The sequence below is a fragment of the Dendronephthya gigantea genome, unplaced genomic scaffold (genome assembly GCF_004324835.1).
Source record: "Dendronephthya gigantea isolate DGI-Jeju-01 unplaced genomic scaffold, DenGig_1.0 000016F, whole genome shotgun sequence".
Classification (NCBI taxonomy): Eukaryota; Metazoa; Cnidaria; class Anthozoa; order Malacalcyonacea; family Nephtheidae; genus Dendronephthya; species Dendronephthya gigantea.
In genome coordinates this window covers 1,296,683-1,323,105 of record NW_021163026.1, presented here as the reverse complement: position 1 = coordinate 1,323,105, position 26,423 = coordinate 1,296,683, and the positions used below count along the sequence as shown (strand labels likewise).

The 26,423-nt window shown below is 38.5% G+C and overlaps 1 protein-coding gene across 2 annotated transcripts; it reads right to left on the bottom strand.

Annotated features, from left to right (window-relative positions):
• Positions 1-1,677: 1,677 nt before the first annotated feature.
• LOC114520420 (sphingomyelin phosphodiesterase 4-like) lies at positions 1,678-15,563 on the bottom strand. 2 transcript variants are annotated; one of them, XM_028540675.1, is made up of 17 exons: positions 15,355-15,563; positions 15,177-15,260; positions 14,353-14,556; positions 13,148-13,250; positions 11,953-12,014; positions 11,688-11,848; positions 7,206-7,341; positions 6,835-6,906; positions 6,190-6,329; positions 5,767-5,866; positions 5,492-5,589; positions 5,009-5,172; positions 4,607-4,761; positions 3,680-3,919; positions 3,085-3,234; positions 2,794-2,922; positions 1,678-2,723 (listed from the first exon to the last, which is right to left on the bottom strand). In XM_028540675.1, exons 1-17 carry the CDS (start codon positions 15,427-15,429, stop codon positions 2,370-2,372), a joined length of 2,427 nt encoding a protein of 808 aa, XP_028396476.1. In that variant the 5' UTR covers positions 15,430-15,563; the 3' UTR covers positions 1,678-2,369. The 2 variants fall into 2 exon arrangements, with proteins under 2 accessions (XP_028396476.1, XP_028396477.1); XM_028540676.1 differs by having other exon boundaries at positions 11,694-11,848.
• Between the last annotated feature and the right edge of the window lie 10,860 nt (positions 15,564-26,423).

Genomic DNA, 26,423 nt, shown 5'->3' with positions numbered 1-26,423 from the left:
ATAAGAATATGTTCGGGAGAACTTGTTGTCAGGTCGTAAAGCGTGGTTTTTCTGACCAAGTTCTTCACTTTGAATTCAGAGTAATCTTTAAAAACGGCATTTAGACCAACGAACCTTACAAGAAATTTCAAAGGGACTACAGGAGAGCCACAGTATCCGATCAAAAAGGCTAGTGCTTCGTAAAAACGTCCATGATTAGAGTCCTGAAAATATTGGTCAACTAACATCAACGAAGCTGTGAACGCGGTGAAGTTATAATCTAAACCATGTTTTTGCCATCGGCCCAAGAAGAGTCGACGTTTGACAGATATCGTTTTTCATTCAATTCTAATTCTTCCAAATAGAGGCGATAAGACGAATTGTGCCGTACATCCATTTGAATATAAACGGCGGCATCAGCAAGTGATTTTGGAAACCTGCTGAGCGCATTTGAAAGTTCAATAGCATTCTGGTCGTCGTTCTGAATACCGGTTATTGTATTTAACAACTCAACCGCTTCCTCTTCCGGCATTGGATCAAACAAGTCTTTGTAACCAGTCATTGCAGTGAGTCTGAGTGTAGGTCGGCGTTGTGTTGTCACAATAATTCGTACTTCGCCGTGTTCTTTACTTCCAGCGTTCAAAAAATATTTGCCATTCGCTCGCTTTTCGTACAGAAACGTAAACATGGCCTCTTTGACGTTATCAAATATGATGACGGGGTGACTCGAAAGAGTAGATCGTTTTCCCAAAGCCACTCGCAGTTGATAAAATTTCGCAAAGATCGTCTTTTCGTCTCCAATACACTCATAACCCATGGGCTTCGGTTCCTTGCCTTGTACTCTATCAATGGCTTCCTCTAGGCTACCCTGAAGTAGGTCGAAGTTATCTGCGTTTAATGTGATGACATCCGTTGGGGGTAAAACAAGCGACAAGTCAATATTAAAGATAGGCTTATTTTCTAACTGGAAAATTCTTTCCCCGACCTGCCTGGCGAGTTCTGACTTACCAGCTCCGGGTCCACCGCTTATAATGACATGAACTTCTCGTTCGGGATTACTCCGCGTCAGTCGATTCAATTTGCCGACGAGATCATCGACGTCGGCCGTTCGGCTGTACGTTGCATGTTTAGGAGACGTCGTTAACATTTCGATCGCCACCCGACGATAACTAATCGGAGCGAAAAGGCGCAATCCCATCAGAGAGAATATAAAGGCAATCATTAAGGTCGCCGTGATTGCCCATTTCCAACCATAGGTCAGTCCTATGTCGATCACCAACCTTAATGGCTCTGCTAACGTAAGACCGAGCTTATTTCGCACAGTGTCCCTGATATTCTGCATAATTTCGTTCAGTGTTGAGCTGAATGCGCTCTTAGCATTTCCTGACTTTACTCTCAGGTTTATTTCACAAGATTTAGCTCTAGATTTCGTAGAAACGATCACTCGATCAGCGATGGTTAATCTAATGTTGCAATAACAAGATAATATTCATACGCGCAAAGAATGATGGTTGTCTGGTTGGATTGTCACGTCATGCATGGGAACTCATGGTTGTCAGATAACACTGCAATACAGTTCTGTTAAATCCAGTATTACTAAAACACCATAGGTTATAGGCTGTATAATATGAAATTCTATACTATGTCTGAGTTGCTCTGATTTCTAGCTCAAAGTTCAACAGTTCAAATCCATTCAGCACGTTTGTTCAAATTTGATCGCGAGCGGTTATTTGAAGTTTCATGTTGTCTTTAGTATTAGCTTCGAAAATATTTACAACTATAAGGTAGCCTACTTGATCGCAAGTCTTTTAATTTTCTAAAGTAGTGAATATAAACTCCAACTTCAGCGCAGTAAAGCTAACAAAAAATGCGCACATCATTCTGACAGTTCATGATATTTTAGGAAATATGTAGCAATTCAACATAAACAAAGCGATTGTTTACATTACAAAGTGCACCCCAACCTTTGAGGCTGCATTCCGCTATAATATTGAGATCAGTGACCAAAATTTCCCATTTCTGACGCGTCGTTTTCAAGCACTATCGCGAGTCCGCTATCCTCAGCCACTGATCTTTATATAGTAGCTGAATGCAAATATTGGGATGTGGACTAGACTTGTTTAGTTGTGAAGCTTCAGCGAGCTTTATGTTAATGACATTGCTTTGAAAACTATGCATGTTTTGCAACCACAATACCTTATAAAACTATTGTACCTTCATGAACTCAAAATTAAAATAATTTCAGAAAGTAATGCATCTTGGCAGAAAAGTGGAGAACTCAAAGACCTTCACGAGCCGCAGTAAATGAGGTTTGAACAGGTTTGTGTGAACCTTGTCAGTGCGCGACTCCCCACTAACTTCACTATAATTTGTTCCTCTGTTTACCCAATTTACCCCCAAGTGTCACTGTTTGTACGTGTCCGAGTCCCTTTTCCACTGACAGCATGAATATTAGACACAAACATATACAACAAGACTAACACAAGTACGAAGCAGGCCAAGCAAGGTCTGCCCAATACCCACGATATAAAACAATACAGTAACAATAACTGAGCCCACAATCTATACGAAGCAAGGTAACGAAGACTTATCTTTGCTTCTCCAAACGTGTCGTCGCTGACCGAATGTTGGACGTGTTTGACTGGAGTCAGAGCGCGCGGATGTTTCACTCCAGGGGACAGGTAACGAGCTATGGAACCGCGCCAGTCATGTGAGGTATAGATCGATGAGAGATGGGCCCCAAACTGCAGGAAAGAGACGCTGATTTAGATGATATAATGAACACCCACCTGAAACTTCTAGCTTGTAACCCACCTTTTCGTTGAGTAGAGTCGAGGTTTTATGAAGAGCTCTTACTAAGAAGACAATTTCGAAGCTTCGAACGGGTTGCAAGTCTGGGTCACCACTGTATTGAATATCGAAACGACGGAGACCATTTGCCATCTGTGGAAAAAACAATTCACAAATTATCTAGGAGGAAATGCTGCCCCCCTTTCTTTGGGAAAATCATGCTCCCGTATTCGTTTTAACCAGATACAACTCTGTGCCCGACAGATTAACATCTTCCATGCTATACAGAAGACCAAACTCCAAGCATATTTTTACCTGATATTTTCCCAGTGCAGTCAGCTCCAGACCTCTCTCGGTTTTCTTACAATCTGGTAGGATTTCAACACTACCTCTCTGTGGAATCGATCTACTGTCATCAACATCCGCTGCCCAAGGTATCGTGGATTCGTGTACATCATCTTCAATCTAGTTTTTGAAATTGGAATGAAATGGACTGTTTTCATTCCATCTTTACAACAATTGTTTGCAATTAAATAGACATTAATTATTTTCTCATTTCTCCTGAGAAGAAATTAGATCTAACCTATTGTATAAATTTGAGAACTCTATCATGGGTTTTCTATTCCATTCCGATGTCATCGATCCATTCAACTGATTAAAAAATTACCCGATTTTAAGGTCTGTTCACAATCCAATTTTATTGGGTCCAATTCTGATGGATTTATAATAGCCTGTTGTCTTGTAATGTATATCAGCAGCAAATCCACTGAAGCCAATGCAGTATTGCTTTATCAATAACAGACTATATTCAATACGTCAGAAGTGAATTGGATCCAACAAAATTGGATCGTGTGAACAAACCTTTAGCTTGACGAATTCACATCATAATTTAGGATTTTGATATTTTTACCTGAAACGATTTCTTGAGGTTTCGTGAAACTTGTGTCAAATGTTCCTGGGCACTTGAGCTCTCGTCTTGTATCAACCAATAATTTTCATCAATAGCGAAGGCATTCTGAAGCCAGTTTAGAGTGTTTTTTATTTTCGTCCGAAACCAGCCACCATCTTGTTTTACACGATCCACGTCGTTGCCTCGAGGCTCGCGCAAAGAACGTAAAACTTCGTCGACACGGTGTAACAATTGACGAACCTAATGAATGAGAATGGAACCAATTGGTTCTAGATAAACATGAATGGGTGTCGAGGAAGGTTGAAAGTGAAACACTGAATAAAACATTGCAAAGCAGTAAGTACTAGACTAGTTAGGCTAGTATTAGTAGCAACAGTCAACACTCAGTCAGACTAGTAGTACTGCAATGATCAACTCACATCGAGGAAGGTTGAAAGTGAAACACTGAATAAAACATTGCAAAGCAGTAAGTACTAGACTAGTCAGGCTAGTATTAGTAGCAACAGTCAACACTCAGTCAGACTAGCAGTACTGTAATGATCAACTGACATTGAGGAAGGTTGAAAGTGAAACACTGAATAAAACATTGCAAAGCAGTAAGTACTAGACTAGTCAGGCTAGTATTAGTAGCAACAGTCATCACTCAGTCAGACTAGCAGTATTGCAATGATCAACTGACATTGAGGAAGGTTGAAAGTGAAACACTGAATAAAACATTGCAAAGCAGTAAGTACTAGACTAGTCAGGCTAGTATTAGTAGCAATAGTCAACACTCAGTCAGACTAGCAGTACTGCAATGATCAACTGACATCGAGGAAGGTTGAAAGTGAAACACTAAATAAAACATTGCAAAGCAATAAGTAGTACTAGACTAGTCAGGCTAGTATTAGTAGCAACAGTCAGAGGTGAGTTGGGCACAAATCTTACATCGTTTATTATTTCCTCCATCCAGAGTGGTCTGTACTGGGCCCCAGGACTTTGCATCTCCACGAAATGATGATATTGCTCAGGTTTTGGTGATCGAGATTTCTGTATGAAACCAGCTTGCGTTGATTGTAGATATGACATCAGCTCGTACTCCGCTGAACAAAAACATAAAATTCATTTGAGGAGGTTCCCGTGTTAATGCCGATCTTGAAAGAGGCTATTACTGACTAAATACTCCAGTAAAATGAGATAATTTGGGGTAGTAGCCTCTTTCCAGATCAGTGTTTCATGTTAACCCAATGTCAGGCAGGCAGTACACGGGGAGTACATGGCTGCGTTTTCATCCGCAGAGCATTGTGAATAAAAGCATTGGTATCTTTAGAGGATTTACAAATACCTTACCTTCGTGAATGATGGACATTAAGTGCTCTTGAGAAAATACTTTCGTAACACGATAAAAAAGCTGTGTGTCTTTTGATGATCTTAAGTTGAGCTTCTCGGCTCTGTTCAAGAATTCTTGCAGGATCATCGTGTAGAATAACAAATTGTGACGAACGAAAGGTTTCCTGGAAGCAAAAATATATAGAGATTGTTATTCCACAACCTCAACTGCGATGATGACGGCAGCTAATGAGTGAATTGAATATTCAAATCGAAAGACTTCGAGTGAGGATGATCTCTTATAGATCTAGCAGCGTTTGCAAAAGCATAACAGGAGGAGGGGTGGGAGTGGAAACTGACCCCAGGCACTCCCCAGAAACATTTGAATCTCGAAAAGTTGGATAATTTTTTTATGTATTGTTTCTTGATGAAATCAGTGCCAAAAAATCTTTTAACCCAGTACGCCTATGAGAAATCCTATCAATATATTAGTTTGCTTCTTACCAGAAAAGAATTCTTCCAGAACTTCTTGATGGTGAGGAGCCTTGTTCCGAGTTCATATACCTCCAGGGTTGAATGTAACTCAACCAAGTTTCCAAAATCTGGAAAAACATACATACAAATCAGAATATTTTAAACCCTTTCAGACCAGTTATTTCTTCAGAGAGAGAATTCTGAACGTCATTAAAACCGTCCCCTGATCGCAAGCCATAGCTGGAGCGGCACAAACAGTTAGTTGTATTTATTCGAAAGAGACTCATCTTGGCTGCAGTACTTACGAATCTAAAAGTTGGATCCAGAGGCCAATGCGCGAAACAATGGTGGATAAACCAATAAAGTCTTTTCTTGAATAGTTTCATAGATTCGGGCATAAAATTTCTAAGAAATAAGTAATATATACATTTAGCACTTAATCAACCCATGTTTTATATTCGACCATGGTCGAGTATGCCATTTTCTGGTATATTCGACCATGGTAGACTATACTATTTTCCAGTATATTTGACCATGGTCGACAGGTCGAGTATACCATTTTTCGGTATACTCGACCATGGTCGAATGTACCGAGAAATATATGGTATACTCGACCATGGCCAAATATACCGAACACATACTGGAAGATCACTGCTTATTGAAAAGCTGTAGTTTGGTAAAACCGAGTTGGAAGATATGCTTTGAGTAACCCCGAATATACCACGCACCTGTATGATGCCTCTTCGAATTCGTTATTTGACGTGATCGCTGAGTTGTTGTTGTTCATGCGCTCGTTCATGAAAAGATGAAGATGTTTCACCAACATTCTCACAACACGGACGTGGTCAACACTGGGCAGAAAATACTCCTTAACAAAGAAAAGCAAACTACGTCGTTGAGGGAACTGTTGCGCACATGCAAACGGTTACATCTGCGTTTTTTGTCGAAGCATCAGACTTATCACAAGGCTGTTTCAAGAATTCTGGTACATGATCTAACAATATTGTTACAATCCTTTGTTACCAAGGCTGTAGCAAGGTTGTTATATCATAGCTGTGGCAGACTTGTCGGAACAATCTTGTGTTACCAAGTTTGTAGCAAGGCTGTTATTTCCTAGCTGTGTCAGAACAATCTTGTAAAAAGTCTCATAATGTCATCGGACTTGCTACATTAAGTTGTTGACAGCTAGTACCAAACTTGTTACAACAAACAGTGTGAATAAATCTTGTTGCAAAGCCTGTAGACAGACTTGTAACAACCTGTTTACAGACTTGTTGCAACTTGTGAGTTTTTAGGAGTCTGTTCGATAAGGATTGTCGAGATAGAGTTACACAAAACTAGCAAACATCGATGAGACCTTGTTAGTGATATACCTGGCCGAGAGGGATGAACGTCTGCGAGCCTTCTCTATCAACACCGTGGTTCATCCAGAATTCGGTAAAAATCTACAACAAAACACAATCAATATCATTCATCATATGACTGCCACTTGACAAGAGTGTAGACAGGAAACTTTGAGTGTCTGTGGGATATAGCAGCTTTTGTAGTGTAAATTAAAATGCCTGTATACATCCGCATACCTGAAGGAACAGTTATAAAATGCCTGTATACAACCCCATACCTGAAGGAACAGTTATAAAATGCCTGTATACACCCGCATACCTGAAGGAACAGTTATAAAATGCCTGTATACATCCGCATACTTGAAGGAACAGTTATAAAATGCCTGTATACATCCGCATACCTGAAGGAACAGTTCAGAATAACGAGCCTGGATGGAATATTGTTCGTACGAGGGACCAGCCGCGGTGGTTTGCCTGCTGTCAATGGACTTAATGAGACCTGAATAGGACGGTGGAACTGCCTCACCAACACCATTACTAGAATTAAAAAAATAATAGAATTTGATAGAATCCACGAAACACTCGAACCAATCATACTTCGTGTAACATCACATTCCGCGTTAGACGTAATCATGAGCAAGGTCTGTCATATTAGGATTTCGATATAATTTCGGGCTAGGATTAACAAAACAAACATCATAGTTTTTCTATTATTATTATATTATTATTACGGATTATTAGGATTTCCTTATTTTAATCTTGGGTGTTCTCGGCGGCGCTGTTTAACTCTATATAAAAATGTTATTTTTTAACTCTATATAAAAATGTTATTTTTACTGCTATTTTACTATTATGCTAAATACATGAATTATTCTGGCATAACTGGCGTATCCTATACCGCTACTGGAGCCACCACCCAAGTTCGGCAACATTTGATACAAGAGTCAAATAGGGATCTTCAATAAATTACAATAACTGATTAATTATCATGTTAAATATACTATTACAACAAAAAACTGTTTTGTTGTAACGAAAAACTAAAAGTTAATTTTCCCTATATTGGCCATCAGCTAACTATATCAGCCAAAAGTCCCTTAAAACCAATGGGAAAGACTCAAAGCTCTTCATGATGATAAACTTTTACACGCCCTCCGTAAAGGAACGACGTTTGCCTCTCATTCCGGGGGAGGGATGCCCCTCCTTGTTGCTCCAACTGCCAGATTTCATCAACTGGATGGTACGGGTGAATAAATTGAATCTGGTGCAGGGGGGTGAGACCACGTTCATCAAGGTTTCCACTTTCGTTCCCTCCGTGATCCTCTCTGGCGGCAGCAAGTTGTAAGGTCAACTTTTTTATTTCTTCTTTAGCATCCTGAAGTTTCTTCCCAGCCTTTGCCATCTCTTTTTTTATTTCTTCGCAAGATTTTCTTTCCCTTTCAAAGTTCCCCTTGTAAAGAAGCAACTGGCATCTCATTGCTTCAAGTTGTTCTTCCAGCCGTGTCTGTCTGCTTGCGTCGATCACGGCATCAAGTTTCAAAGAAGCTGTAACAGAGAAATCGATTAGCTGCAATACTAGTGATAAGGGCAATGTCGGGTTCTCTTTTACGCCATTTAGAAATCAATTTTATTACATGGATGGGGGAACCGAGAACTAAAACACTCGTAGAACTCTTACGCCCCTACATCCGGGGTACAGGGCGGATATTTTCCGTATGTCACGTTTAGGGGTGACATAACGAGTTTCAAAAATTTTCCCGCCATTTTCATTGTTGTTGTTGTGAAAATACTAAATGCTGTTTAGTTCGTAAATATAACTAAATTAACGGAGATACAGAATAAAACACTTTCTCACTAAGACATCTTTAAAATTCTACCTTAAAGTAAATATTTGCTTTTATAATGAGTCTTTCGCGGCGTCTTACTTGTCGTCTTTGTGTGTATTTTTCCCCATATAATAGTCCATATAATAAACAGAACATTGCACGGTTCGCTCGAAGATATGGATTTTATGCTGTCGTGTCAAAAACATTTCCATTTCATTTTTTCGTTTAAACTCACTCGTGAGAAATTGTATTTACTACACGAATATAAAATCCATATCTACGGCCATGTTAAGGTCTGTTCACACGATCCAATTTTGTTGAATCTAATTCACTTCTGATGAATGTTTTATAGTTTGTTGTCTTGTAATGTATATGAGCAGCAAATCCACTGAAGCCAATGCAGTACTGCTTTATCAATAACCGACTATATTTCATACGTCAGAAGTGAATTGGATCCAACAAAATTGAATCGTTTGCACTTGCAATTCAATTCAAAAGTTGCAAGTTGCAGGAAAAATTGCAAGTTGCAGGAAAAATTGCTCAGTGTAACAGATAGATATACATGGGCTTATTCTTATCCCATTCTCTTTACAAATCACGGACAGCGGGAAATATACAGTATAGTGTCAGTGGGCGGCCTGTCTACACGATGCAGGAAGAATTTGAAAACGCAAAAATATTTATCCGTTAAAATATTTATCCGCGTCCACACGTAAACACAAAAACGATCCGAAAACGGTAAAGTTATTTGATCCCGCAATACACCTGCATGTTTTCTACCCGCGTGTAACAGGTTGGTTGTCGAATTCAAAGCAAAAAGCTACCAAATCCAAAGTAGAAAACAAGAATTGAGGACTTTGTTTGGACAGACGACAAGCCCGAACTCATAATTATTGTTGTTAAGTATCTATTAAATGCATATTGTGTATAAGAAATTGTGTATGGTTATACTCCGACATTTTGGACATGTTTCTCTCGTAAAATACTTCCGCAAATGCTAAAAGAATTGGCAAAAATTTTACTCACTATGAAAATAACCCAAATAAGACTTATTTGAGGCTAATATAGCAATATAAAGTCGAGCATAAGCCACCAGACTTGAAAAAAGCCTCATTAATATGGAAACGACTTGATGCGTGACGTTTTCAAATTTATCGTTTTCAGATTCTTCCGTTTTCAGTGGGCTAAAACGCCGGATACGTGTGGACGATACGCGTAACCGTAAGAATATTCTTGCGTTTTCAAATTCTTCCGGGATCGTGTGGACGGGGCCATCCAAATTCTTCCGGCATCGTGTGGACGGGGCCATCCAAATTCTTCCGGGATCGTGTGGACGGGGCCATCCAAATTCTTCCGGCATCGTGTGGACGTGGCCAGTATGATCGTACTATAGGGGCCAGGAACTGCGTAACCGAGTTTAATAACTGCATTGTATTTATAACAATGGAGAGGACAATGTATTTATAATCGTTTCCGTTTACTTATATATAGGCTGAATATTAATGATATGTATATATTATTTGCTGCAAATATATCAAGAATTGCTTGTAACTTGCTTCAAAGGTCAAAAGTAAAAATTCGAACTCCGTCAATCGATGCGGAATATTGCTTAGAATAATTGTGCCAAGTTTCATTCCGATCAAACAAGTAATGATAGAGCCTTAGGGTTTTTTTAAAGAGCGTCGCCCCCTAACAACAACAAGAAAATTAGCAGCGGTAGGAACCAGTTCCTGGTCCAACAATATTCACTGACAATAGCCATCGCTAATCAAAGGTCTCAATCATAGGCGCCCAACTGTGGCGATGTTTCCAACTTCCAAGTACGCATAATAATCTCACTTTAATGCGACCTAGAATATTTCTACCAGCGAATAAAAGTTAGGCCAACATTTGTGGCATTCATTGTAACAGGCTCCGCATGGTTGTGAACGATCTTAGATCCGTTTCAAACGTCGAACTTTTTATGTGTCGAATGCAAATGAACTTAAACAAAGACTTTCGCTCATGTAACATTAGTTTCATCTTGGAAAGATCCGTATGATCGAGTATGGGAACTGTATGGGGAATAAAAACGTCTGGTATAGTAAAACCGTTTTTGTAACTGCAATCCTGTAGTGTGAATTAACACAGAGTGTCGTCAATGTTTTGACCATACGATGCTTTAAACGTCACGAGAAGCAAGGCAATAAAAAAAAAATTAAAATGAGCTTTGCATTTACCTTTTTCTTGTTGTTGAGCTTTCACAGCTTCAACTGTCTCCTTTTTTTCATTTACTAATAATATTCCTTGCAACTCTAGTTGATTGTTACGCATTTTTAAATCACAGTTTTCGCCTTCGATTCCTCTATTTTTCTTAGCAAGCGCTTCATATTGCATTTTCAACCGTTCGTATTCTTGTTTCCATCCATGGTTAATCTCCACCAACTCTTCGTATCTTTTCTTGTATTTGCTGATATCTAGATTTCGATCTGATTTCGAGCGAGTGCGCGCAAAAGGTTTATTTGCCATTTCACTCGCGCTGCTTTGTCACCACGCAATATTACTTATTGCTACACTATCTTCCGGGTATTCCCTCGCCTCCTGACATCACACCTCACGTGATAAGTGGAAGAGGGAAAATCCCTTAATTAAATTGAATTTTCATGCATAGATAAAAAAGTCTATTATGCAAAAGAGGTCTATTGCATTGATAGATTTAAGTTCTCAAATATTTCTTAATTCCGAAAAATTAATCAAGCGTCGTCATTTACAATCATTGACAAAAAATATTGGGACATGGCATGTAAACATCCCTTTTTTTTACGAAAGTCTCAAAATTAGCATTATTCACCTCATTCCCTCCCCCGCCCCACACCGCAAATCAATGTTGACGTAAGTGAGGTAAAATCACTTAAAAATTTTCGCTGCAAAACAATACAACATTGTTTTGGGGGCGTGGGGGGATTCGTTTGGCAAAAATGATTCATCGTTTCAATGAAATTGTCAATGATTGTATGTACTTTGTATTACAATTCATGTGTATATTCTGATTGCACTGTAAGAAGTTCACAGATCACTTACAAGTACCTCCTTGGCGTCAATTTCGGCTGCTGCTGTGATCTATTTCCAGACGAATGTGCTGGTAATGTCACGGTTTGCGTTGGAAGGAAATACTCCAAGAATTCTGAGAACAAGGCCGTGTAGATTGTGTCATGGCTTCGGTCAGCCGCTCTGGTGCTGTCCTGTGAAGAAATAAAGAAACATTGACTTCAAACTCTTCAATGAGAGTTAATGAAACTCGCATTTAGAAGCATAAGAACTATTCCAAGCATGACAATGAACTCACCCAAGGTGAGCTACTTTGCGTTATGAAATATGCAAACTGATAGAGAAAATATTCCACAGCACCTATAAAAGAAAAATAGCGTTGCAAGACCTTCAGTTTTAAATCTGTTTAAAATAAAACGTGTTTAGCCGTTGGCGGAAATTTGTTAAAACATTTTTTTGTTACCACATCAAGCTCGAATAACCTTGTACAATGCCTTGATATTGCCTGTTCTAAGTGTTCTTGTTTATGGAGACTTTGTGCGGGGTGATAAGAACAGTACTGTATTTATGAACACGTTGCGGATTGTTCAGAACAAAGCCGCTAAAGCAATTCTTGAACTTGATTGATCTTCTTCGGCGGAAGCAAAAGCAAAACAAACCTTGGGGTTAATGAAACTCAACCAAAGACGCAAGTTCCGTAGATAAGTTGCAGTTTATAAACTTATGAATAACTTAATTGACTTAAATTCAAAATTTCTACTGAATAAAGATATTCATACGTATAATACTAGACGCAAATCTGATGTATTTGCAGCCTTTTTACTTGCAATTTTTTAGCCAATTTCCAATACGATTTACTTCTTCTGATAGGTGTGAACGAGGGATAAGCATGTTGTTATATTTTGCGGATTGGAGAAGTATTTCCGTTTGTCAAAAACGTAAGTTACGTAACTAATGCGGTGATTACTTATATAAGGTTAATTAATCAGAATTGCGTGACCAAGCTTTGATATTGATCTTCTTCGATCTTATAGCACACCCACACTGCCCACACACGTCATTTTTAAAGCTTTCAAAGCGCCTGGGTACGAGGCTGGCATTAATGCTAAGTTGTTTGAAGACGCTGCCACGCTGCTGCCTGGTTATATTGGAACTCTTCTTCGATCTTAGCTAGTAAAGATCGACACAGACCGGACGCGATGCGGCAACGCGACGCGAATTTTGAGTTTTCAGAAGCACATAAATTAAATTCTAGAAGCAAATTTTGGAATCTATGGACGCCAGAGCAGTCAAAATGTATTATTGTTAAGTAATCTCCAAGAATATTATAAATATTTAAAATTTATTCGCTTTTGGAAAAAAAAAGTTCGCATCGCGTCCAGTCTGTCTGTGTGGCCTTAAGTCGCATTTTTCGCGAAGTTCAAAAGCAAAGAGCGATAAATTACACTCTTTTTTAAAACAAAACAACAAGATTTGCTGATGGCGCTATATACCTGTGCTTAAAACTAATGATGTTCTGCTGTCATTGTTGAACGACACTTTGTTATAATACATTGTTGGAATGATTCCTTCAGTAAACAGACGTTGAGTTGGTTTCTATATAAAATAATCACAAAACAAAACACGTTCATCCACTGCTCCGTATACTTTCCCCACACTTGACCGTTTGCCCAAATAGTTTCTTTTTTATAAATCAACGATGATTAAAAATTTATTTACAATTATATTCACGACAGGGGCACTTAAACGTCGGAAAGGTTGGACTCCAACAGCGCGCTTAGATTACGATTTTTTTATACATTCTGCAGATACACTGCTTAAACAAACGAAAACAGGATCATGGGGGGGGGGGGGGCAACATTGCCTTTGCTAACGGCGTGCGAACATTCACGTATCCTGTAATACCAGTATCGCTAGACCGGGTAGCGACTTAGCACCCGTGCAAGCGCGTTGAATGATCTAGGTAATGAATGATCTAGGTGATGAAAGAGCGCGTTAGCGTGTTGACAATGAAGAAACGCGAATGTACTTGTGAAAAGCATTTGACTTCCAACGACCAATGGTAGAAATTTGAGAGTCGGACATCCCCTGCGCTGCCGCGTACGAAGCCGCACCGATGCGAAAACTATGACCTTTATAGGCTTTCCTTTAAGGTCAAAAGGGTCAAATCGGACATATGTTGAATTGAAATAAAGTATTTCGTTAAGAATATAGTTGTAAAACTGCATTTTCCGTGCTAGGCAGATGTTAATAACGTTATACTTGAATGCAGATTTCTTCAAACAGCTAAAAATACCAGTAATCTGTCTGTACTGAAATACAACAGAACCAGTCTGGCCGTTTTTACCGTATAAAGGAAAGCGCCCAATGTTTTATATATTTTCTGCCAATTATATTCCTAATATTTGTAGATGATAAAACACAGCCTACTCGTGTTTTGAATTGTCTAAGGGGCTGTTTACATGAGCCCGGTTACCCGAGATTCAACGAAGCGTGAGATGATTTTGAGGTATTGAAATAAGCAGATAACATGATCCTGGCAGTCGTATAATCACCACAACAATAGCATGTGCTTGTTTGGTGTCATAAAGACTTAGTTCAATACCTTAAAGTCCTCTCACGCTTTGTTGAATCTCGCGTAACCATGCTCGTGTAAACTTGAAAATTACTATTGATTTGAACAACCCATTCAACTTACTGGCAAGCATATCACAGGAAACTCGTATCGAAGGAAAGAATCTCTGTCGAGTTTTTCAACCAGACTCCACACCGGACCATGGGGACCCAGGAAATGACGGAAAGCCTCCAGTGATCTGGAGTGTGGGGTGTGTAGAGCCCAGCCTTTCCCTGGAGTCACACTGAAAATACTTGCAAGAAGATGGGGGTATAAAACATGGAGATCCTAAAGAAGAAAAATATTATACCTAAAATACTGTACTGTATCATATTTCCCCCTGGGCATAGGGACCCCATAGGGGTGTAGGGCCCTAATTGAGAAGTTTTCAGGATCAATCAATGGTATATAGTCAGGGGGTTGCCGGACCTAAATTGAAGGAAATGTTTAGAAAAAGAGACATTCTTTTTGAAGGGGAGGTTCAAAGTGGGAGCCATGATAAAGAAGGGACCTCAGAGAACTTTAGAGTGGGGGTATTGTATAAGGAAGAACTTCAGATACGAAGCTGTTATAGTTTGAACAAGGGGAAGGAAAGCCTTTGGGGAGTACTTATAGAAGAGGTCTTCAGCAGAGTTGAAGAACAGGGCATATATATGATGAGGGGCTACTTTGAGATGATAAATGGGTAAGGGGAGATATGAGGAAGTGTACTTAAAATAGGTGTCGCTTTCATAGGTCGGACTTATAAAGGGCAAGGGCTTTTCCAAAGGCGAGAGGTGGGTGCCTACAAGCAACATTAACATATTATTTGCGAGTAACATTTTAATGAACTGCTCTTTGCCAGATTGCTTCGGTGCCGTTATATTAATAAAAACCAGGAGTATTTTGACATTTGAATGATCTGATACCTTGATATTCCATTCCTGTACCATTTTTCTGACATCTTCGCATCGTTCAGGAATAGGTTTTTGCAAAGATATATGGATTTGATCCTGAAAGTAGAAAATCTTTAAATCACCGTACTAATAAACTACACAACATTCGCGATTAATGGTGATCAAAGATCGTAGTTTACTTTATTCATACCAAGAACATTGCTTCCTGTCCAACTCTTGGGATCTGTTTTTGAGCGCTAAAATCTTCAACACGATTTCGAATCATATTTAAATTGAAGATGAACACTTCAGGAAGCGTTTAGTGGTTCTTGCATCGAAAATTTAAACAAGATACAAAGAAAAAGTGTAAAATAAACAGTCGATGTTATATTTCCTATTTGAAAACACCACCATTTTGAATGTCGGGCCCAGGTCCTTTCACGTTTTACCGTCGATTTTACTCGCCCATGGACACTTACATGAATACAATTTTGCAACAAAATATTAACCAAAGTGATTTATTACTTTTATTAGTTCTGAAATGTTATTTGGGTAAGAGTGATTTTTATTTTGATGGGGCAGCAGGATGCCCAATGGTTACGCGAAGTACGAACAATATGAAGAATACCACAAAAAGATAAAAAAATCTAAAACTTTGCAAATTTTAAACATATCTATTATGAGACAAAAACTCAAAGCCAGTTCGTCACAGACATCTATTCCCCCCCCCCCTTCAAAAAAACACCTTCAATGGCTCTTAATTCCGGAGGAGGTGAATCTCAGTGTTGTTCCAACAGCCAAAGTTCATCATCAGGATGGCATGGTTGAATGAATCGAACATTATCTTCGGAAGTAGAAGCACGCCCATGGTTACCAGGGAATCCACGTTGGATTTCCCCTTCTCTTTCTGCAACAAGTTGTGAGGTCAAACTTTTGATATCTTTCTCCGCATCTTTAAGTTTCTTTTCACACATTTTCATCTCTTTTCTTAATTCTTCGCAAGATTTTCTTTCCCTTTCAAAGTTCCCCTTGTAAAAAAGCAACTGACATCTCAATGCTTCAAGTTGTTCTTCCAGCCGTGTCTGTCTGCTTGCGTCATTAAGCCTACGCAGCGACGAAGAAGCTGTAACAAATATCGAAGTTCGTCTAAGTTTTTTGTTTGAAATAGAATTCACACAATCGCACAGCGATTATTTTAAAATAGTCGAAGTATTTTAAAATAAGCGTAATTGAAATGGTATGCGTCTCAGTGTCCCGTTCTAGAGGCCCAGCAAATATTGCAATCAAGTAGTTTTGACATGGATATGGTTGCAATTATTCGAAGTTACAGTTGTAAGATATCTATTTTTAAAGCAGTACACGGAGTAAAGATCAAACCGTTTTTGCGGCGCTGAAGCCTAGACGACACGGCCGTGAGTGCATTTAATAGATTGTACATCACGTGCAGCGCATATCGGGCGATATATCAACTTAATTTTGTTCCCAACTTCCAAGGTAATTTTCGCAACAATTAGCTATTTACAAGTGTGCTCAGATCTTGATTAGATAAAAGCACACTTGAAAACAGTTGAGTGGTTTCACAATCACTTTGGAAGATTCCAGAATTTAGCGTTTTGTCTTCTGTTTTAACTACTCCAATCTTGAGTTTACAAGATGATGTTATTTGGAGTTTGTTTTGTTTATATTTCACTGAACGGTCTGCTGGTAAAGGATTTTCAATCCAATGTTTTTGAGAAATAAAATGGAGTTAGGCTCGATACGCATGTCACCTTTGCGTCACAAAAAGCCTCTTTGGGAAACATCCAATAATCATCAAAAATGATGATCCATACCTTTGCTCAAACCTCGCAGCTATGTTTTTCTACTTCAGTTTAATGGTAAAAAAGTAGTACGTTACCTATTGCACTTTTCTGAGCTTCCAAAACTGCAGCCAATCTCATGATTTCATTTTCTAAAAACGTCTTCCGCTCGTGTAAACGGCCAACACATACTTTTAAATCAATGTTTTCGTCTTTAAGTTGTCTGTTTTCTGCATTTAGCTCGTCAAACAAGAACTTCAATGCTTCAAATCTTTTCTTATAAACGCAACCTGTCATTTTTTCGAAGACCTCTGTCGATCCACAGACTAACTTTTCATCAGGATTGTTGGATCACTTCATCCTTGTATGTGGCTTAAACTTCTATGATATTGATCCGAAACTGCCTAAAATGCATTCTTCCCCTTGTCATGGAAACGAGTGATTGTGGAAAGTCAGTAATGACTCAGTACATTTTCTCCTCGAAGTTTGATTGACCGGCAACAGTGTAATGAGAGTCTCCATAATAATGATAATATCATGCAGTTAGACTTCCCGCGTTTGAAGGGTCTATATTGTAACTCTCTCGACATAGATGATATATGATGTTATATGGTTATGTGTTCGAGATAATAGGTTACACATTCAAGGAAAAATTGTATTTCTGTGCACTGGCATATAATATATACTGATTACCGAATATAGTTTCTGTATACATCATTTGGTAGATGAACACTAATAGTCACGAATAACCCTCATGTCTACTCTCCAGCCAAAAAACTACACAAGCAATGCCCTTGATAAAATATATTTGCCTATATATGTATATTGTGTTCTTATTTTATCCATCGAAACTACCTTCAACACTGCAGACGCACTTTTAACTGTAATTAGGAGTTATTACCTCTAAAATTATAACTTGTCTAGCCGGTCTTTGTTGGTCTTTGTTCTGCACTTAGACACTGACGCAATTTAGTGAGAAGAATCGCATATCGAAGCGATGCGGAGGTCGTGGAACAGTGATTTTTTGTGATATAAACTATTTCACTTAATTTCAAATGCTTTTATATTCTATAATATCGAATGTATTCATCAGTTTTGATCGATATCGCTCGTTTAGAAAAAGTGATTTTTATTTTCATCGAATCTTGAGTTTACAAGTTTTAGTTACAGTATATAAAATATTTCGGAATATTGTTATCAATAATATCGAAGATTATGATCACAAATGTGTACCGTAAAGATTCTCTGAGGTCACACTGCTGGGATAGTTGTGTACACTTAGGGTATTGACATTTGGTCCATAAATTTCCTCTGGCATCACCGCGCAGCTATTCTGCCTATCACCTGGTCGGTTAATAGTGCCGACCGATAGATCACCGTATATGTTTTCCGGTGGGACAAAATTGCCCACGGATAGATTAACGTAAATGTTTTCTGGCACGAGATTATTACTTCTTCCGTATATGTTCCCCGTTGAGACAAAATTACCCACGGATAGATTACCGTATATGTTTTCTGGCACGAGATTATTACCTCCTCAGGCTCCTCTGTATATGTTCCCCGGTGGGGGAATGTTAACTACAAATCGGTTACCGTATATTTTCTGGCAGGAGATTATTACCTCCGTATATGTTCCCCGGTGGGAGAATGTTAACTACCGATGACGGCTTGTAAACTACACTTACATGCTTTGTTTGACTTCTTCACATACAGGTTCACATCGGCTGAAACAAAAAAAGAACTTGTCTTTCACGGGTCTTATGCATGTGTTTACCATCACTGTGGTGGGCAGAATATATTTTCAGGCTTTGCAAATTGAAACCCATTGAAATGGCTTGAATTTAAGAAAGTTTCGCCCAAGTGGGCTTTGATTTCAGCGAGGAAAGAAAACCACAGTAAATGAGAAAAACGTTTGATGAAAGAAGCAACTAATTCAAGTAATTATAAAAGCAATAAACTGCCTAAGACATTTCGGCGTATATTATACGAATATTGTGATGACGAGTGAAGAAATTTGTTTAATTTATTTCCGCTATCTTATAATGACGTCAAACGTGGAAGGCTGACACGACGTTTGAATGAATCCGCGAAACGATCGAGCCAATCATACTTCGTGTAACATAAGGTTTCCGCGTTTGACGTCATCACGAGAAAGGTCTGCCATATTATAGGATTTCGATATAATTAAGATTAGCAAAAGATACATCAAGTTTTTTTATTAGTATAATATTATTATTAGGATTGGCCTATTCAACATCGCTACTGGATATCAAAAGTTCGGTGCGGGTCAATTACTTATCTTGGAAAATTCATGAATAATTAAGCAGTATTTTAGTCACATGCATGTATACATCTGTAATGCCCCATAAAGTTATAGAATTAGTAATTTGTATATTAACTTTGATACAACTAATCTTAATTAGTATTCATAACTTTGTTACACATATGCCCTAATATGCTTTAAGCTTAATCTATTTATTTTACAAGCATGTTAAAATACGTAAGTGGTACTTAATAAACTACCATAACCTCGATTAATTATCACGTTAATTATGTTATTACAACAACAAGGTATTTTTCTGTAAACGAAAAACTAAGAGTTGATTTTCTCCCCCAAATTGGACATCAGGTAACTATGTCAGCCAAAAGTCCTTTAAAACCAAAGAGAAAGACTCAAAGCTCTTCATGATGATAGACTTTTACACGCCCTCCGTAAACGAACGAGGTTTGCCTCCCATTCCGGGGGAGGGCTGCCCCTCCTTGTTGCTCCTGCCAGATTTCATCAACTGGATGGTACGGGTGAATGAATTGAATCTGATGCAGGGGGGTGAGACCACGTTCACCAAGGTTTCCATTTTCGAACCCCCGTAAGAGGCTGCAACAGAGAAATCAGTTAGTTGCAATACTAGCGATAAGATAATACTCGGGTTTTCTTTCACACTGTCTGTGTTCTCATTTAAGAATTTTCATTGGTAAATCCCAAGTTCTAAATGTTTTGCAGCGAGTATCACGATTGAAGTAGCTGAGTGTTAAAGTTCCCTAGCTGTTCCCTGTTTTAGTTTCTTTGAATATTTTTAACAAATAATTGAAACTTAGGATATGACGTTTGAAAATTGCAACTGTGATCACAAAAAATTTGAGTGTAAACCGAGCCTTAGAAAGACAGAAGAATTCGTGCCTGTAATGGACCATTTGCGTAATTTATCAACTTCTGAGTTAGATAACAAGAAAATAAACCACCTCTAAAACGAGCATAAGTAGTCTTCAAGTCGGAGTTTGTAATAAGCGCCGCGGCGCTTAATCGATCATTTACGGTACGCCCCCAAATTCGTATTTTCTACCGCACGTAAAATCCCTGACTTACGAAAATACATTATTAAGCACTACTTCACATGCACATAAGCCTGGTTCTCATTAATCACCGACTTCGGCGTCGATGTATTGTTAGTGGCCTATATAATTCACTGACGAAGAATGTTTTCTACAAAATAACATAACGTTTTGTCACTTTGCTAAATACTCAGAACTGAATATCGTTTTCACAGCGTCGGTAGACATGCAGAGACTCGACAATATATATATATATAGGAACGCGTTTGAGCTACGGTCTACGTCACAAGAATGTAAAAAGTATTAAAAAAATACAGATTTGTGCATGAGCATGGCATTTACCTATTTTGTGTAGTTGAGCGTTCAAAACTTCAGCAATCCTCTTTTTTTTCATTATCTAACAATATTCGCTGCATCTCCAGTTGATTGTTACGCATTTTCAAATCATGGTTTTCGCCTTCAAGTCTCCTATTTCTCTCAGCAAGCGCTTTAAATTGCATATTCAACCGCTCGTACTCTTCGGTCCTCCCAAGTTTAATCGCCACAATTTCTTTGTTTCTCTTCTTGTATTCGTTGATATCTGGATTCGGATCTGATTTCGAGCGAGTGCGAGCAAAAGGTTTATTTGCCATTTCCTCGATTTTGTCAACAACACTATTTCCCTGTGCTACGGCGCGCTATTTTTGCACGATCCTTACTACCTCTCAGCACAGTGTACAAACCCTGCCAGGCTAATTATAGGTCAATAGGTCTTTTCCGGCATGCAAGGTCAATAGACAATCACGTGATTAAACAGTGGCTATAGGGAGATATAGGGAATTGTTACCAATCTCTCAGAATCGCGGTTATTCTAGACTATTCTTAGGTGCAATTCAGATAGATGCACTGAATAGTTTGGCCTAAGTGAAACACAATAATAAAAGCCCTGTATTAACATTTTCATAAAATGGCTTCGAAATAATAGACCTTTTGCATTAAAGTCAGACTACTACAAGCACAAATGCAAAATTTGGTTGCGGGTTGAAATTATCAGCGAAAAAAATGGTAACAATTTCCGTGCGTAGTAAAGAAGTATACAAATTTGCAAACCTTGCAAATGCATTTCCGCATTTTAAAACATATTTCGCAACCGAATTTTACATTTCTACTAATTTTAGCACGCTCTTTTCAGCTGTGGTTCAGCTTTATTTCGCTTTAATACAACCACATTTGACTACTGCTGCTCGGTTTGGGATGAATTAGGGGACACACTTGCAAAAAATTACAAAAATTACAAAACCGAGCAGTTCGAGTCATAACGAGGTCAAGTTATGATGCCAGCGCTTGTGCTCTCTTAAATCGCTTGCAATTAGATAATCTCTATATACGACGTAAAAAATTGAAGTCTCAGTTGATCTTTAAAATATTAAAAGGAAATATGCCTCCATATTAGTACAAACCTTGTTTTCTATTCGAAATTCTGAGTATGACTTTAGAAATAATCAATTTAAATTAAATTTACCAAAACCACGAACGAACTATCTAAAACGTAGCTTATGCTATAGGTATAGATATTATGAAATGCGTAATTTAACCCTCTTTCCTCAATTTAAGAAAGCTACAAATGATTATCTTACTTATATATATAACGACTCTCTCACGGCAATTTTGTAAACCAGTTGTATTTTTTAACTGAATATTCCTCCGTGTTAAAATAAATTGTTTGTATTGTATTGTATTGTATTGTATTGTGGTGATTTTCATGCATTTTCATGCATTTTCATGCTTTTCATGCATTTTCATGCATTTTCATGCTCGATTGATAAATCAGTTTAAGTTCTGAAATATTTCTAAGTTCTGAAAAACTAATGGCGTCGTCATCTTAGTACTTTGTACTTCAATTCATTTGTATATTCTGAAACTCATATCGAAGGAAAGAATCTCTGTCGAGTTTTTCAACTACACTCCACACCGGACCATGGGGACCGAGGAAATGACGGAAAGCCTCCAGTGCATGTAACAGACTTGTAACAACCTGTTTACAGACTTGTTGCAACTTGTGAGTTTTTAGGAGTGTGTTCGATAAGGATTGTCGAGATAGAGTTAAAAAAAACTAACAAACATCGATGAAATCTTGTTAGTGATATACCTGGCCGAGAGGAATGAACGTCTGCGAGCCTTCTCTATAAACATCGTGGTTCATCCAGAATTCGGTAAAAATCTAGAACAAAACACAATCAATATCAATCATCATATGACTGCCACTTGACAAGAGTGTAGACAGGAAGCTTTGAGTGTCTGTGTGATATAGCAGCTTTTGAAGTGTAAATAAAGATGCCTGTATACTGACCCGCATACCTGAAAGAACAGTTCAGACTAACGAGCCTGGATTGAGTATTGTTCATACGAGGGACCAGCCGCGGTGGTTTGCCTGCTGTCAATGGACTTAATGAGACCTGAATAGGACGGTGGAACTGCGTCACCAACACCATTACTAGAATTAAAGGAAAAGAATTTGTTGGAAACATGAAGCAATTTTGCAATGGTGACCAACTTATAAAGAAACGTCAGCTAATAAGTGCATTCTGGAAAAACTATAGGAAACACCGTCTCGGAAACAATGTGATTTCAGACCCCAAATATACAAATCTATGTACATGAATAGACAAACTTTATTATATCAATTTTGAAGTATATTTTACGCATATCGTGATAAGGAGTGAAGAAATTATTTCCACTAGACTTTTCTCATGGACATTTCGCGCGCTTTTCTTAAATCTCGAAACATTCCCGCGTGTTTAGATCAGGCCATCCAAACACGGAAACTATTAAGTAATTGTTTAATGACAAAAGTAGCAAGTATCTTAAAAAAAATAGCTTCGAATGAAGGGACGTTTTCTCCTATGCGTACCGTGAGAAATCACTTTATTTTCATATTACTTTTAGATTATAGCCTACAGTAAACATACTCTTTAAATCCTTTTCAAGTTAGCAAAACGTTTTTAATGTTGACAATTTTAGTGCTGTTACATGACGATATTACTGAAGTTTTTAAGTACAAATCCTTATAATTGATGAAGAATTACAATAACAAAGTCCTTTCCTGTAAACGACAAACTACATGTTTCTAACAAACAAACTGCACGTTGTGGCAAACTACATGTTTCTTTTCTCTATATTGAACATCAAATTTACTCCATCAACCAAAAGTCCTTCAAAACCAAAGAGAAAGACTCAAAGCTCTTCATGATGATAAACTTTTACACGCCCTCCGTAAAGGAACGACGTTTGCCTCCCAATCCGGGGGAGGGATGCCCTTCCTTGTTGCTCCAACTGCCAGATTTCATCAGCTGGATGGTACGAGTGAATGAATTGAATCTGGTGCAGGGGGTGAGACCACGTTCATCAAGGTTTCCACTTTCGCTCCCTCCGTGATCCTCTCTGGCGGCAGCAAGTTGTGAAGTCAACCTTTTGATTTTTTCTTTAGCATCCTGAAGTTTCTTCCCAGCCTTTGCCATCTCTTTTCTTAATTCTTCGCAAGATTTTCTTTCACTTTTAAAGTTCCCCTTGTAAAGAAGCAACTGGCATCTCATTGCTTCACGTTGTTCTTCCAGCTGTGTCTGTCTGCTTGCGTCGATCACGGCATTAAGTTTCAAAGAAGCTGTAACAGAGAAATCGATTAGTTGCAACACTAGTGATAAGGGCCTAATTCCAGTCGCTTTTTCGCTGCGAAATGCCGGAAATATTTCGTCTGTTTTTTTTCAATTTCGACCACTTGAAGAAATTAATTCCGGAATTGAGGCCCATTTCAGACATCGAACTTTTCATGTGCCGAATCGAATGCATGCATTCGAACGTGAATTTGTGAACGTTGAACGTGAACGTTGCATTCGATTGCAAATGAACGTGAACACTTTAGAACTTAAAGACTTTAGAAAAGTTCGGCATATGAAAAGTTCGACCCGACTTCGACGTCTCAAATGACAAACAGGCTTTAGCCCGTGTATTTAGGGCTTAAGAACAATGTCGGACTGTTCATATTATGTAATGCAACGCAGTCCAGCCAAACAAATATGTGCCTACGTTTTGAATGTTGCGAAATGCTACTGTAGGTCATTCTCAAGCTGAAATCAGCTTCAGTTACAGTCAGCTTCAGTTATAAACTAAAACAAAACAAATATTTCTGTTTCGTTCCCTCCTTCGGCCCTCCCCCTCCCCCTAATCAATGTTGAAATGTTGAAACTATGCTGTTCTGGAATGAGTTATGACACATCACTAAACGTTGATTCAGCGCGTGTGTGTTAATCCGGTATCCCGGAAGGTCAGGATAGCAAAGCGAAACTTGATGTTACGAATGCTATATTTAAAACAATGGATTAACACACGCGTGCTCTCTCTCTGCGTTGATATATATATATATATATGTGTGTTGTAAAGTATTTCATTCTCTATGACCTCAAAGTCATCTGACTTTGAAATAAAGTCAAATATTTACAGTTTTAACCTGGGTCTTGCTTGATTCATATTTTGACTCTCAAGATGTCTTGTTTATTCGGAATTTTTTTTACTTTACTCTTTTAAATTGTCGGCTGGTCATGGTTTTTGTGAGGAAAGGGGGTATAATTTTGAAATAAATCCCGCGACTGCTGACTGTAGTGTGAAATAACACAGAGTGTCGTCAATGTTTTGACCAGGATTGCTGGGTGTTTGGGATACGATGCTTTAAACCTTACGTGAGGCAGGGCTATTCAAAAATAAAATAAAAAATTAAAATGAGCTTGGCATTTACCTTTTTCTTGTTGTTGTGCTTTCAAAGCTTCAACTGTCTCCTTTTTTTCATTTTCCAATGATATTCCTTGCAACTCTAGTTGATTGTTACGCATTTTTAAGTCACCGTTTTCGCTTTCGATTCCTCTATGTTTCTCAGCAAGCGCTTCATATTGGATTTTCAACCGTTCGTATTGTTGTTTCCATGCATGGTTAATCTCCACCAACTCTTCGTATCTTTTCTTGTATTCGCTGATATCAAGATTTCGATCTGATTTCGAGCGAGTGCCGTCAACGGGCTTATTTTCCATTTCATTCGCGCTTTTTTGTCATAACACTATATTACTTTGCTATACTATGCATGGTAGGCTAGTTTTGTACACTTGTACTCAGTGTTGTACGCCCACACCTCACGTGATAAGAGAGGGAAAATCCCTTATCCCTTAAATAATATATATTGTTGCCATTGACTTGTTACGGGATTAGTTGTCATGCCTTGGCCCGTGCTGTTTACTCTTTATGCTGGTGACCTATTTGACATAATCGAGCGTCATCTCCCTGATGTACACGCATATGCGGACGACTTCCAGTTGTATATATCGTTTAATCCTAATAGTGTTAATGATCAAGAAGCAGCTATTCTTGCCATCCAGCAATGTATTGATGATTTACATTTATGGATGACTCGTGACAAGCTAATGTTTAATGACGGAAAAACTGAAATTGTTTTAGTCGGCACATCTCAGCAGCTAAAGAAGGTTCGAATTAGTACAGTGAATATTTGCAATGCAGAAATTACACCAGTTGATGTTGTCAGAGATCTAGGTGTGTGGCTCGACCCAATGCTTAGAATGGACACTCATGTTACTAAGATCTCTAGTGCTGCCTTTTATCATCTTTATAACATCAGACGAATTAGGAAATTTCTGAGCAAAAGCCACACCGAAACACTTATACATGCCTTTGTGACATGTAGATTGGACTACTGTAATAGCCTCATGTATGGACTTCCTGATACCCTTACTGCAAAGCTTCAACGTATACAGAATGCATGTGCTCGTCTGGTTTATCAAGCACCAAAACAATGTCAAATTACACCGCTTTTGCAAGACCTACATTGGTTACCTGTTAAAATGAGGATCATGTTCAAGATATTACTCCTCACATTTAAAGTTCTTCATCAGCTGGCTCCATTGTATCTATCGGAACTTATCAAAATCACTACTCCTGGTCGCTATAATTTACGTACGTCTAATAATGGCCTCTTATTATCATATCCTCGGGGCAAATCAAAGAAAACGCTTGGCGACCGATCGTTCACGGTTGCTGCACCAACATTATGGAACAGCCTTCCAGCCAAAATTAGGGACATAGAACAGCTTTCTCATTTTAAATCAGAACTTAA

Coding starts and splice junctions, on each gene's coding strand:
- LOC114520420 (XM_028540675.1), bottom strand. CDS start 15,429: ATGATTCGAAATCGTGTTGAAGATTTTAGCGCTCAAAAACAGATCCCA. Junction 6,330..6,834: donor CGTTCATCCCTCTCGGCCAG/GTATATCACTAA, acceptor TTCTTTGTTAAG/GAGTATTTTCTGCCCAGTGT. Junction 2,923..3,084: donor CTGCACTGGGAAAATATCAG/GTAAAAATATGC, acceptor TTTTTTCCACAG/ATGGCAAATGGTCTCCGTCG.